Source organism: Melampsora larici-populina, assembly GCF_000204055.1.
Source record: "Melampsora larici-populina 98AG31 unplaced genomic scaffold MELLAscaffold_4, whole genome shotgun sequence".
In the NCBI taxonomy this organism is placed as follows: Eukaryota; Fungi; Basidiomycota; class Pucciniomycetes; order Pucciniales; family Melampsoraceae; genus Melampsora; species Melampsora laricis-populina.
In genome coordinates, this window is record NW_006768768.1 from 1501707 (window position 1) to 1516469 (window position 14763).

The following is a 14763-nucleotide window of genomic DNA, read 5'->3' on the forward strand; positions in this document are numbered from 1 at the left end:
TCTTAGTGCGTTCACCGTGTATTTCTTTCTGGAATCTCAGCGTGGTATCAACATGAGATTTTAGGATTAACAGGTGAGCTATGCATCTTCCGAACATTTTCTAGAAAGCAAACCTGTACACACTTTCTAGTATCTTGTTCAGAGTGATTCGAAGGATCTTGACCTCCCACAGCTCAAGTCATTAGGGAACCACCTTACTCCCAGAGGCTTTGGGGGTAAGTGCTTCTGACTGGTTGGAGAAGTATCAAGATCTTGCAGCTTGAGCAAAAGTCAAATTGAACCCAGTCACGAGTTCCGCCGTGTTCTAAACACTACTGCATTGGGCAGTTTTTAACTAAAACATACAGCGTGAAGAGAGTGGCCAGCTGGGCCATGAATAGGCCACACACTTCGATCCTTTGATTCACCATATCTTACATTCCACCGAGTAATGAAGGCAAGTCGAACAGTTCCAGCAAATTGGACACACCCTTTCGAGATCCAAAGCTCAATTCATCCAGATATGTCAAGTCATGGCGGGGTCAGAGGGATGTCGATGCACTGGACTAAGAGTTCAGCAGATTGATTGATATGATTAAAGAAGTGTCAGTAGGCGATACGCTCAAAGGATGTTCGATTTCTGAAGTGTAGTCAGAAGACCATGAGTGGCTGACGCATTATCTAGACATTGTGATTCTTGAACTCGATTATTCATGACTTTTCATAAGTTGGTGCCTCAGATCTCTTCTCCGCTTCTTGTCGAGCCCAAGTAGTAATCCTAATTGAAAAGTAAACAACGAAATTAGAAAAATTGATCGACATTAGCATCGGCCATTATGACAGCTCTTGTACCTCCCAATTGAGACTCAATGAAAACAAAGAAGGTGACTTACGATCTATCTGGTTTGTAAATATGCATAAGAATACCTAATGCAGTGGTACCCCAAAATCCAATATACCAGGTTAATTCCCAATCTTCTCTAACTCGTTTTTCTCCAGGCTTCAATGGTTTTTCTCCAAAAAGCCAACCTGAAGGTTGATCTGTTGTAGAATGAATATCGATATCGTAGGTGAGATTCGGAGCAGGGTTCCAAAGACGTGGGGTTTGGAATTTTGCATGATCGGATAAGTTAAAGTGATTTCAAAAGAAGGAGATCCCAATGTCAATTCATCAATGACAGATGTTGACCTTTGGGTCATAGAGATAGAAACCAAATGAGATCGAACAAACTGTAATGAGGACTACCGGAAGCAGATCGTGTGCTATGAGTTAAGGAATCGAGACGAGCTGATCGTCTCAGTGGTTTTGAAAGTATCGAAGTGATCATCTTGGTCGGTTTGATTGTCTTTACTTTGATGATGTTGATGTTGAGAGAGACTTGAAGTGGTGTATGCGGAATTTCGGATGCGATTTGGACCGAAAATGATATCTGGATGGTGCGGCGTGCCGGGCCCTGTGCAGGCCTTGCGCGCATAATCAAGGCGTGTGCGCCAGTGGCTTCTAAAAGCAGGCATAGGTGCTTGCACGCGTCTGGTTGAGATTCACACATGTGACACTTATCGTGACTCATGTCAACCTCTCAAGAATCTCAATTGGGTGGAAAACAGTCGTGACTCCTGGGCCTAAGTGAGAAATGAATAAACTCGCTGTGATGAGCTTCAAAGTTACTGAGAGAATGACTGAACAAAAAATTTGTGAAACCAATTTTGATTTCAATAGAAGTTTATAAAAAACTCAAAAAAAGTCTTCTATGTTTTTTGCTCGTTGCGTTCAAAATTCTTGATGGCTCAAAAATGAAGAAAATACATATTCGCAGTATATCTTGGTGACATTTAAAATTTCTTGATACCCAAGTTGCATCTCACCTCCAAATACCTGGACCTCAACATGGGAAGTGTTCATGATCAATTATCCTAAATTGGATGAACTGTTCTCAAAGGGAAATTACGAGAAGGCAGTAGACAAAGGTTGTAGAAGGCCTTCATCATGATCAATGGTATCATAAGCTACTGCATAAAACTCACGCGAGAAGCTGTTATGATCAGTTTCTTCATCGGGAACCACATTTGTCAGGGGTAGAGCTATGCTGATGGAAAATTTGTTGGTTAGGCTTTTTTGGTTAAGCTTGCAAATGTACATTTTGAATTTTGATATGTTGGAAGGAGAATCACTCAATAATCATGTGCGTCATTTCCGTAGATTTTCTCAGGGGCTTATTTTGGGCAGAGAACTGAGCATATGCCTATTGGAATTTCCGGGGATGATTCAGCCTGCATGGTAAACGAACACACAATAGCGGTGTACAAACCTACGACCCAACTTGAAAACCCATGAGAAAAACCCATGAAAACCCAACTTGTTTTTGGGTTTTTTTGACGGGTTTTTTCTCATGGGTTGAAATTGGCTAGATTTGACCACCCATCAAAGAAAGAAAATTAGCTGAGTCCAACATCCCCCTTCCTTGCCGACACAACACCTCCAAACTGTCCAGAAACCTTCCACCAAACAGTCTTACATCCCCATCAACTCCTGGAACTCGTGCTACAAAATCTCAAGAACGAATTAGCTTCAACTCCTCCTAAGAGATGTCCAAAATGATGACGACTAATCGAGCTACCGAATTGGCCACAAAAGAAAACATCACAATCTCCAAGATGAAAGCCAAGCTGCAAAAACCTTTTTATGTAAAAGATATAACACAATTAGATTTGATTTGATTAACAAGTTCATCATTATTATAAATTCGATCTCGGTCAACTTCTTCTTCATATCGTTCAACTTTTCAATTTATCATTTTCCTCGTGAAGAAGTGATACTAGGAATAGGTGATAATGTTTTATCATCCACAGCTCCATTATTGGATTATCAAATAGTTTCATTTTTTTACCTTAATCGATCAACCAAAAATTGCAGTTAGTTCTAGAGAGTGACTTGTTTCAATCTTTTTTATTTTAATCGATTATCTTTGAATACCTTTTATTAAACTCTGCTATATAAGATCGGTTTCTTTAGTTTGTTTCAACTCTTGCAATATGAAGAAATCAAAAGAGATTGTTTTATTTCAAAGAGAAACATGTCTAAATCGACTTTTGAGAATGAGTAGACTTCTACAAGTCAGAGATTGTTTTGATTCAAATAATCTTGTCTAAATTGCTGTTGTTGGCATCAGCATCGGCATTGTACTTCATGAGGGACACCCTCATCAAACAAGCAAGTAGATTTTGAAGACAAGTCATGGATGTGGTCAATGCAAGACAAGCGATGTGAAGTAAAATCAAGGCATCAAGTGATGACAGGAACTGTGACTGTACTGTTTTAGGTTGTGATGGGGGCTGGGGTGTTCAAACCTTTTGAGGGCAACCCATCAAAAAAACCCGTCAAAAAAACCCAAAAACAAGTTGGGTTTTCATGGGTTTTTCTCATGGGTTTTCAAGTTGGGTCGTAGGTTTGTACACCGCTAATGTTGGCGGTAACTCTAGCTGAATCCCAAATTCGGGATAATCGACATCCTGAATGATCACTCGACATAAAGATCTTGTTCACGGTGTAAATAGAGAGTTGGTTCTTCCTGATTGATTGATCAAAACTGGCGACTTCTAAGGAAACCAATGTATGTAATCGATTCGGGAGTATCGAGAATCAAGCAATACTCGGGGATGTCCTCGCGTCGGCATCCTTGAGCAAAACAATAACTTTTAGAATTCAACCGAGGTGACCACCACCTTTCGCCATGATCGCCCTCAAGCCGAAACCGTATTGCGAAACTTTTACTCAGCTTGATCAGATGTCTAATTGACTAAACTTTGATAACCGAGCTGCATGCCGCGCGTAAGTTACATATCATTGCCAGTCGATCACATCACTACTGACCTCGTTAAGAACTCAAGTGTGTTCTGGAGATCCAATAACGCGCTTTTGGGTATTCTGATGTGCACCTGCGGGAGGTGTGGTTAACGCATTTGTAAGTCTTTCGTCATCGAATTTGTACTTCCTTGCGGTTGATGATTTTGGCTAACCATTCTCTTTGTCCGTAGAGTCTCCACTTTACTCTAAAACGTCTTGAATTCGAGCGCCTAATCCCCCCTTCATCCATCAACCATACCAAGTCTAAGAGTCAACCTTGACATTTCAGATCAGCTCAATTTTTTCCGTCAGAGAATTGATTGAGACTTTTGTAAGGGGGTTTTTAATCGAATCTGGCTCAACGCAAATATATCTTCTACCGTATTTAAGCCATCTGAACGCATTAGATTTCTGCCTATTAGGTTTAGACGTATTGAACTCCTTTTTCCAAAGGATAATTGACCACCGTTGGCTCTCTCGTCAAGACAAGGACCCATCCAGCATCGAATCACAACGAATCTAAGAGTAAGCACATCACTTTCGAATGGCAAATCCTTCAACTTTGAGGTTATTGATCATGGAAACCTTTTACTTCATGACAGATGTACATTTCAAGTATACGTTGGTGTCGAAATGTGTTTGCTTTGATGGTCATCCTCATCTGTTTCGCCACAAAGTCTATACTATCCATATCAAAAGTCACAGAACCACAGGAACCTACGGCTCCTGGATCTCCTATTTCAGCACATTTAATGAGCCCTGGACCACACGGTACCCTCGTCCGTCCAGAGGGTGGAAAGTTGATCAAGAGCGTTGGAAATATGGGAGTTTTGTATGTGGATTACACTAAATGTGATGATGATGAAGAAGATGGTGCAACAACAATCTCGATTGATGTGTTTCTTCGACCTACGGAAGATAATGATGGATATTCAATCACAGTGAAGTCTACCTTTTATTTTTATTTTCGAAATTTTGGACCAATCGAACACACAAGTTGAAAGGGCTTTACTGATTTTGATCTCCTTTACATTTCAGTTGGCGCGTGGTATTACCTCTCCTAGTGATGAACCTAATATTGTCGCTTTGTTCAGCTCACCCTTGGCATGTGGAAGTTACCGTTGAGTCTCCTTTGGTCTAACTAACCGCTCATTTTTTATATGACGGAAAAGGGCCACTTGATTGACTGACTTCATATTGTGATACACTTTCTTTTTGTCAATTTATTATCTCAATTTACTTTGAATAATAGGTCTTGTGATACGCGAAAATCAATTTTACAAAGGAGAACTTTTTTCTTTTCAATCAGCCGCGCCTTTGGTTCATATTCGTTGTATTCCAATTGAATAAATTTGTAAAACATCATAATATCTTTAAAGAGCTCTTCATATGTGCAGTCTGTCCGTGATGTCTGAGGCTGTAGGATATTATATTTCTAATGTTCTTTTATTATATTTCAAACTACCTTTTATTATAGATCGAGACTTCTAGAATATGTGGGCACAGGGTCATATACATCTAAATTGATTCTTTGGATCATTCAATCCCAGACAGAAATAAGTCCCTTTCATCTGTTGTGGACCTTTGATAGAAATCGATTTAATAAAATAGTTGGTGTTTTTGAACCTAATCTGAACACATGGTCTGAATGTTAGGCTTGCTGCATTGAAATTCGGATGCTTTGATGACCCCAGCTTTGTAACAGCCAGCTGGCAGCATTCTCACTGGCCTTTTACCGGCAAGTTTTTGTTTCAAAGTGGTGTCTCACATTCCTGCTTCACGGCCTCCAGCCGCACTGTGAGAAGAGGGTGCAAAGTCACAAAAGATTTAGGACAAGATTTATGGGACTGCATGTATTTCACACATTCTAAATTTGAATTTGCTGAGCTTGGAAGTTAAGAAAGGTCTGCTTAACTCAACAACCACTTCCGCAAGAGGCAGGCTAGTGAATATCATGTGAGGGTTTCATTTGTTGTCAGGTAGCTCAACGAGGCTCAGCTCACCAGATTTCCCATATTCTATCCTGAACAGTAGTGATGATATCTACATTGTTAACTTCCACTAGCCTTTTTGATTCAATAAGGATCCTATTCTTGCCCTTCAGCACCTTTTTTATTGCCTACATGACAGTGACATGGTCAAATGTGTTGGTCTTTGTTGACCTCAATCCAAAGTGACAGATCAAAGGGAAGAGACTGTGTGGGCTGTGTGAGTCCAGAATGATAGATAAGCAAGATTGAAGGCCGTGGGTTGATCCTGAAGATACATACATATGTATGAGTCAGGGTGAGTCAAACACATTTGGTTGGCTTTCAATCTTAGAAATCATATGGTAAGCTCAAGAAAAGCATAAAGATGAACATGCTAATTGTTGAACTGTTGGATATCTTATGAACGTGGTACAACTTGAGTTCTGAACTTCTGATGGAAGCATTGATGTTGTAGTGAATTACGGTACTCAAAGCAAGTATGTGGGTGTACATACTTTTTCCCACATACTTTTTTGTGTTGTTTTTGAAACTATGTGCGGCTGGCAAAAGTATTTTTTTTTCCTTCGGCAAATTTAACTGACACCGCCTGACAGGCTGAGACCCTCACCCAGTTGAGTTTCCCCTCACCCCCACCATGTCCGATCATCCCCCTCCAACACCGAACTTAAACAACTCGTGCATCTACTCAACTAATGCACCGATCCACTCTCAAAATCTCAATAACTCCCAAAACCCTCCAGCAACTCCCATCAACTTAAACTCGAGCGACGTCGTATGGGTCTGCGCAAACACCAACACTACTAATCCAGCCACCCCTCTGCAGCTTATATCCTATCCTCACCCCTCTTCCTATATCTCCTCACCTTCTCCAGTCATCTTGGCTTATCCTGGATCTCAGTCTCTTCAGCAAGCCATACCACCTGCTCCTTCGGTACCGAACTTGACATCTACTGTATCATCGACCCCTGCTGTGATGGGGCCAACTTCCGATAAGCCCAAGAGAAAACCGCGTGGATCTGGCACTCGCACTTCAAAGAAGAATAGTAAGAATTCTTCTTCGGCTTCAGCTTCAACTACTCAAGCATCAGTTCAAGGGATTTCAACCGCACCATCATCAGTTCAAGACACCTCAGGTGCGATATCATCAGTCGAAGGTTTGACCGCTGAACCACCTGTACAAAACACTTCAATCAAGCAGTCACCGGTTGAAGACAATTCCACCTCTCAAAACCCAGTTCAAGACGATTCAACCACTCAAAAACAAATCTCGTGGGTGAAAGATACAAATGAAGATGGCAAATCAATGCTTGATTTGATAGTCGAGTGGTTATGTTTCACGTGGGGTGATCAAGATTCTCCCAATGACTCGGAGTGGATGTGCATGGAGAGCTACAATACCGAAGCAACTAATTACTCACGATATCGCATGGGTATTCCAAAAAAGAAAGAATGTGCAGAAAGGTGTGGTAAGTTCCTCTCGGCAAAGGGTTTCAGTGGATTCGCCTGGGCTGGTGTTAAACAGCAGGTGTGTCCTTTTTTCTTTTCCTTTGAAACACTGGTTCACCCAAAATTTATGATGTTTTCTTTTTAGATTGATATCTTGGAGCGTAAATTCCATGGGGCCGATGACTGGCGTACAGGAACCGGTGGTGGAGTGATGATGATTGAGAATACCAAGGCCGAAATTGTCGCACTACGTGAAACTGACCAATGGTCTCCCGAGTTGGAGGAAGAAATGAGGGAGTCGACTGCTAAAACAACCAAAGGTTAGTGATGTTTTTCCATGAAATTGTGGGAATGTGTTGCTGACTTCACCTACTTAGACATTTTACTTAGTAAATGTTCTTACTACGATGTCCTCCTTCCGATCATGAGCAATCGTCCTAGCAATGAACCTATGAACGCAGCTGAAACCGGTATGATCAACTCGAACGCTTCAACACAACTGTCGGACGGCCCTGTCGAAGAAACCTTATCGACTCAATACTCTGGGTGGGATCAAACTCAATCAATTGATATCAGCAATGTCGAATTACGCCGAGTTCTTGAGGACGACAACCTCCTCAATAACAATGAAGTGGCCCTCCAAGAACCCTCTAGCTCAACACCCCTTCAACGCACTGATAGCTCTCCATCTGTCACTCAATCGAAATCAAACTCACGAGCCGCTTTTAGTCCAGCCAACAACTTATCCAAGAACGATTTTTCAAGACGCAATTTAGGAGGCTCGGGGATACTCAAATCATTTCAATCATCATTACCTACTCAAGCCGATTTCAAACAGATGAATGAAAACAATAAGGCAGCCAATGAAAATCAAAAACTCATGATGGAGCAAGTAGCTGGAGCGACCCATGGGATGGCCAGTTTGATTGAATCACGCTTTGGAAATTCAAACTTAAACAATAAACGACCAATTGAAGAAGAAGATTTGACACCTGAGGCGATAGAAAGAAGACAAGCTAAGAAGAAGAAACAAGACGAGCTTGAGATTTTGAAATTGGATCGTGAATTAGCTCAGGAGCGTAGAGCGTTGGAAGATCACACGCAAGGGTCAGGCCTTTCGAAGCTTGAATTAGCTCGCGAAAAAATCTCGATGATTGCCAAACTTTCGGCATCAACCATTCCATTTAACAAGGCTGAACGGATGGCTCAGGCTGCGCTTGACGATTTGAAATAAAGGCCTCAGTTTCCCCTTTTTCGATCGTCTTTGGTTGTTTTGATGGTGAATGATCTGTTTGTATTAGTTATCTACCACTAGTTAACTACCCAAAAAAATCAAAATAAAAGTCTTGTCTCTTCAAAACATCAAATTTTCCACAAATGTTTACAAATTTGATTGCTTTCTCTTTGGTTGTTCTAAAAAAATTGCCTTCAAAAGTTATACAAAAAAATTGTTTTTTTCTTTCAGATTATCTAAACCTAGTGAAAGTTTGATTAAAATAGTCTAAAAGGACGTGGTATTTGAGACTTTTTCACTCAGATATATTTGAAATGAAAATCGTGTTTTCTCGCCCGAACTTGAGCTCACATCTCTCAACAACCTGATTCTCAGATGTCTTTTTGAACCACTTATTGTTGGAGAAAGCAATTGAAGATGTTGTGATTACGCTGGCATTTACAAGATGATGACACCAGGAATTTATAACATAGAAACTCTTGTAAGATACAAGAGGTTTAAGCGCAAACACAACTTCTGGAAAAATTTGAAAAAAGTACTTATATTTGAGCTATCCAATTGATCAGACTTAAAACGAAGTGAGTTATGAACACAAAGGTAAAGATGATTTTGAGGCAGAGACTAATGTCGAAGTTCTCGAAAAATCCGAAATTCTTCCAGGAGTGAGTTTCGCCTGAGGTATGCCGTGTTTCGTCCCAAACCCAAAGGCAATTGGTCACCAACACCATCACCCTGTCCGATTCGCACCTCAGGATTTGGCGGATGATCTGGAGTCCAAATATCGTTATATTTAATTGAATAGTTGTGTAGTGTGCAGCACACGCGGAGCCAGTCGGTCGCCTGTGTTGCTGAATGCACATCCTTGATGAGGATCCGCAAGTCTTGCAAAGACTGAAATCAAAGCTTAAGTTGCCCATTACCGTGTTCACTAACAACCCTTTGTTCACTTAGAGCCCGGTTGAAGTCCCTTTTCAAAGGAGATAAGTGTTGTAATCGAGGGCTTTTGAACGTGGGAATGATATTCTTTGAGCAAGAATAACCAGAGTCGGCCAAGAGATATTCGTTCTCGCCAAAATACTGATCTAAATTTTGTGCAAGCTAAACAAAAGTGGTCAGTTTCAAATCATGATCGAAAAAATTATCAACTTACATGAGTTGAATTATACACCCGTTGGTCGTGAGCACTACCACACCACCCGTGTTTGGCATAAATGATTCGACCTCGATGGTCACTGACTAACAACGTGTTGAGTGCATAGATATGCTTTCGAGTCCAAAAATCTTCGGGATTTTTGACAGGTGCAAACGAAAGAGGGATGAGGGTCCCATCGATACAACCTACACAGTCTTTAAAAAAAGACCTGCGCCCAAAATACTGCTTGATTTCGTTTCTTTCGTCTTGAGGGGGCCAGTAAACATACTCGTTTTCTAGTTTTAAGATTGCTTCAAAACATCGATGCGTGAAATTGTGAACGGATCCTTCTATAAGAAGACCAAGGGTCAGTATGGTCACTTGGAAACTGCATATTTGTAACATACCACTTATACCAAACGTCCGCCCTATCATATAAGCACTACCACCGTTCCCGCTATGACCCAGCCTGTACAAAGTGACCATCAACTGCCATTCAACAGGGGCTTGAGGGTTAGAGGCGTTGTTGTGGAATACGAGATCTTCTCGGATGAGACCAGCCAATCGGTAGAAGTTCTTTTTGGACATCCGTGCCTGGGTGAGTTACATGCACAAAGTCAGAAACTTCATTTGCAGAGTGTGATTGGGAAAAAAAGGAACATACATGTCGGAGAAAGTTTCTTTCGGTCCCATTGAAAACTCCATTGAATTTTAGATTTTGAAGGGTTGTAAGTCGGTTATGAATTCTTGGTGCAACATATCGGATGTGAATAAGTTCTTCGAAAGCTTGACCAATTGCTAAAGCCATCTTGAAAGTGTGTTGATGAATCGCTTGCTGTAACGTAGTGAAAGCATGTAGGTCACAGCTGGATTTGAGGAAAATGTTGAACGCTTGAATGAGGGAGAGCGAAGAGAAGAGGAAGACTTCTTCGGAGTCGTCCATCAACATCAAAGCGGTAGTAGTGACCAATTCAAGGTGAAGGCAGGCGTGTAGAGCAAAGCAAGAGGGGGGCTGTGAAGTGGATTGAAGGACAGATAAGACCTGTGCAGAGGCTTTACCGAGCTCCACAGAAATATCGTGCCTTTGGCCAGTTCGAGGCATGATGAACACCAATTGGCATATGAAGGAACAGGAATGAAAAAGAAAAGTATGTTTGGGGTCCTCAAAGCGACATAGCTCTGGACCCAAACATACTTTTTTTTTCCCCGCCAAAAAAAAACTCAAAAAGTATGTGGGAAAAAGTATGTACACCCACATACTTGCTTTGAGTACCGTAAATATGACAGATATAAACCTCTAGAAACCAGGAATGTCATCGGACTTACCTACATTCAAACTTTGGCACATTTCGGATACCAATTTCAAACTTCCTCAATCATCCTGGTCATCATGAAGCACAAATGAAAGTCTTCTTGCATTTGTACCTCCATCAAACTTCAAATATGGCTTTTAGCTAGATCAACCTCAAGTTTTTAAACACGGGAGAACTACGAAATTGTATTCTGCTGTGTTAAAGAGCAGGTCTCGTGTGTCATGATGTGAACGGCTGTTCTCCGTTTGTTGATAAATTATTTGGAGTTTGTGTTTATCATGCAGGCGGTGGAATTTACAAACTTTAGTGGTCAAAAGAGTTGCTCGATATCGATCTGGAAGGGAATCTGAACAACCACAAGGATACGGATCGGAATCAGTCAAATCCTTTGCTTCATGAGTGAGGTTCTCTGCACTTGATTTTGTCCTGGACTACAAGGTTGAGATGAGGTTTGAGAACTTGAAGTGTCAATCTATTTTGGATTTTGCCAAGGTATTTCAATTGATTTTCTTGCCATCCTCAACACCATTGAACCAATGACCCCCTGAAATGATCTGAGACTATTTGAGACCAACAACTGATTTGGACTTGAACCTGTTCGATTTCATTTTGACCACATTCTTTACATAATCTGACTTTCATTTTTGGGATTTTACCCTTTTTGATATAAAAACACCCTACCTTCTCATTTTGATTGCTTTTTCCTTTCCCTCAGCAAATCTGATTTTTTAACTCTTCTTCGCACGATACTACTTTTCCACTTTTCTTATCGATCTCAATCTAAAACTACATCCAACTTTATTTGATAATCATCACCCAGTTGGACATCATTTACCCTCGATTAAAGACTCAAGAAGATCAGTTTCTATCAAATTAAGGTCATCGCTTAGAATTGCTTGACTCATCTGCATACAATCGAATCTTCTCATTTCTTCAAATTCCAAATTCATCATCATCTTCCTTTTACATTCCATCACTTTCTACACTTCATTCATCGAATCGGATACCATATCCTACTTGAACATACCATCATCATTCCGTCAGTGTTGATGATACTCTATGTAACCGTTTCAATTCTTTCACTCGCTCACATTCATTTCACTTCCCTTCTCTGTTCAGATTCGATCACCTCCACATACTTCAACCTCTCGAGAATCATCCTCCAATACAATGTCTTCTCAGCCATCTACAGCCCCAACCACCTCCGCATCGAGCGTTGCGCCGCTTCAACTCATCGTACGTATTCCTTCTTCTCTCTTCCTTCGTTTTCCTTCTCGCTGATCCGAACCGATCTCTCTTTACCTTCATCAGAGTGATTCGGCCAGCACTTATGCCCGCCCAACACCCCCAGACGAACCGGTGGTCTTTTTCTCGGCCCTACGAACTCGTCGGCCTATGGTACCCTTCCGATCATTCTCGGCTCACACACCTACCATCACGCCTCGCTTCAACACCGGTAACTCTCATGAACCGCTAAAGTCTATGTGTGAAGCTAAGGAGACAAAATCCGAGGAACGCAAGCCTCAAATAACCATGTCGGCCGACAAGAGAGAAAGGATCCTGAAGTGGATCGAGGCTTCTTGTGTAAAGCTTGAGGAATGAAGAAGACTTACTTTCTAACAGTCAACTTCAACTTATTCCCACCATATGGATGGTTCCACTACATAACTTCTTTTTGATTTCTTATTGGTTCACTTGCATCCTCATATCTTTATGATTTTTAGATTTGTTGTTGAAACAGGACCAAATGCATACTAAATAGATTAGATTCTAGACTTTCTTTTCTTTTCATTCTCTTCATTTTTCATATTCTTTCACTTTATAATTTGATTTGTAAACTTTCTCTTTTTCTTTTTTTTCTCTCCCATTCTTGATAATGTTTTGCTTGGTTTTTTTTTCAATTTTGATTATCATTGGAACTCATCAACACACACAAAAAAAAATGGAAGTTTGTCAATATGTGATAGAATCAGAATTTTGTTGTAAAGCACTTTGGCACCTTTCTAGGGGCTTATCTTTGGTCCTCTTCTCTCACTAATGATGATATTGTTGTTTGTGAAAAATAATCTGATTTGAGCTCTTCCATCTTTGGAACTGAACAAAAGGGAGAAGAATTGCAACATAGTTTTAAGACTTGAGAGTATGGTTGAGCGCACAAAGTCATTTAGGAAGCTTGGAGGCTTTCACGGCCGAGTATGGGTCATTTTCATACCTTGATCGCATGTCTAAATCTCTGTGCGGCAAATATATATGGCGGAGTCTTAGGGCGGGCTTCAGGATGATTTTATCCTGGTGATCAAGGACTGTGATTGACTCATGTCAGCCATGCAAGAGGTCACCTTGAGAGCTTTTGCGTTAGTCCACAGCCATCCTCCCCAGTTCTCGAGGAATCGTTTTCTTTGTCTTTCATTGATGTTTTTCATGAGTGATCATATTTCCTAGTCCGGATAGTATCAACCTTGGTACTCAAATTCCAAACATTCCATACAAATGGTCCACTTGTATGAAAGTCTCACAAAATCGATCCCATTCGGATAGACTGAAAATTTGGTGAAGATGGATGCCTTGACTCCAATTACTTGCGCTCTCTTTTCGAGAATGCGTAGATTAGTATGTTCCGAGATACGCCCACAAACAAATGCACATATGATTGGATTTCGAATTTGTTTCGTTCTTTGTCAAATTGTTATACATCGGAACAGATACTATGATTTTATACTTTATATAGCTACTCAAATCGACAATTTGGATGCTAATTGAAACAAAGCTTGGTAAAAACAAAACAGTATTGAATTCTGAAGGATCAAAATGTAAAATCAAAATGTAAAAGGTAAACGTTAAAAGTGAAATCGAAAATAACAAAACATCATCAAATCATCAATACTTGAAGATTTCAAAACACATCAATGAGTAATAGATTTCAACTTTTCTAATAATTTTCCAGCTTTAAGATTGTATACTTCCATCTTTTTGAAATGTACCTGTTTGGCTTGTGCAAGTGCTTTACTCTTAACACCATCTTTTTCTAAAGTTTGTAATTGTGATAATTTTTGTGCAAGGTTCCATTCTTTTAAAGCTGATGAACGTACTCTAGAAATCAAAATCTTGGTATAAAATTTTGAAACTCGATTAAGTAATCTTTGTAATCCAGTCTTTACGTTCTTAACGAGATATCCTAAATTTCCAATTCCCATGTTAACCTTACTTCCAGCTTCTACACCAGTCTTGCCTACTTCTGTTACGGTTCCTGTTAATTCTGATAGTTTTCCTTCATCTGCTGCTCCAGGTTTTATTTCAGGACCTGGAGAAAGTTCGAAGGGATCGAGTTTAGACCGACCCGGAGCAACCGCTTTAGATCTAGACAGCTTAGGGACTTCCAGTACGGAGCTTTCTGGGATGGTGTAGAGGTTGGGTACATTCTTTGCTATCTTGCCCGCATCTAAGCCCCCTAGGGATGTACTACGTCCGCCTTGTGCTGCCAAGTGACCGAGATCAGCGGCTTCACCAAAGAGTGCTGGGTTCGGGTGTGGGATAGGACTACTGATGACTATTTGAGCACTGAATAACCAAAGAACTGCCAAGGCCAAGTAAAATTGGAAGGAAAGGAGATTCTTGATGATTCTTTGAGAGGTGTCGCTCATGGTGTTGAATGTGATTTGTTTGAATTGGTATTGAACGATAAGTGTGTGCACGCAGTGTTGCTGAATGACTAGATGTCGAATGAAGTAATTGAACTCGCTTGCGAGGTCGTCAAGAGTCCAAAGTAAAAGAAATTTATAAAGAAGCGAAAAAGTTGGGCTGATCTCAGATGGACCTCAATGAAT

The 14763-nt window shown here is 40.6% G+C and overlaps 4 protein-coding genes across 4 annotated transcripts; 2 read left to right on the plus strand and 2 right to left on the minus strand.

The window, feature by feature from the left end:
* Positions 1 to 690: 690 nt before the first annotated feature.
* MELLADRAFT_92376 (uncharacterized protein) lies at positions 691 to 1529 on the minus strand (the record flags this gene model as incomplete). Its single annotated transcript, XM_007405709.1, has 3 exons — positions 691 to 757; positions 873 to 1020; positions 1211 to 1529. 3 exons carry the CDS (start codon positions 1527 to 1529, stop codon positions 691 to 693), a joined length of 534 nt encoding a protein of 177 aa, XP_007405771.1.
* Positions 1530 to 4425: 2896 nt separating this feature from the next.
* MELLADRAFT_123598 (uncharacterized protein) lies at positions 4426 to 5173 on the plus strand (the record flags this gene model as incomplete). Its single annotated transcript, XM_007405511.1, has 3 exons — positions 4426 to 4764; positions 4862 to 4943; positions 5076 to 5173. The coding sequence occupies 3 exons, from the start codon at positions 4426 to 4428 to the stop codon at positions 5171 to 5173; spliced, it is 519 nt and encodes a 172-aa protein (XP_007405573.1).
* Positions 5174 to 12109: 6936 nt separating this feature from the next.
* On the plus strand, positions 12110 to 12541 carry MELLADRAFT_102797 (uncharacterized protein; the record flags this gene model as incomplete). The annotated part of the gene is made up of 2 exons (XM_007405512.1): positions 12110 to 12175; positions 12251 to 12541. 2 exons carry the CDS (start codon positions 12110 to 12112, stop codon positions 12539 to 12541), a joined length of 357 nt encoding a protein of 118 aa, XP_007405574.1.
* Positions 12542 to 13842: 1301 nt separating this feature from the next.
* MELLADRAFT_92379 (uncharacterized protein) lies at positions 13843 to 14580 on the minus strand (the record flags this gene model as incomplete). Its single annotated transcript, XM_007405708.1, has 1 exon — positions 13843 to 14580. The coding sequence occupies one exon, from the start codon at positions 14578 to 14580 to the stop codon at positions 13843 to 13845; it is 738 nt and encodes a 245-aa protein (XP_007405770.1).
* Positions 14581 to 14763: the final 183 nt, after the last annotated feature.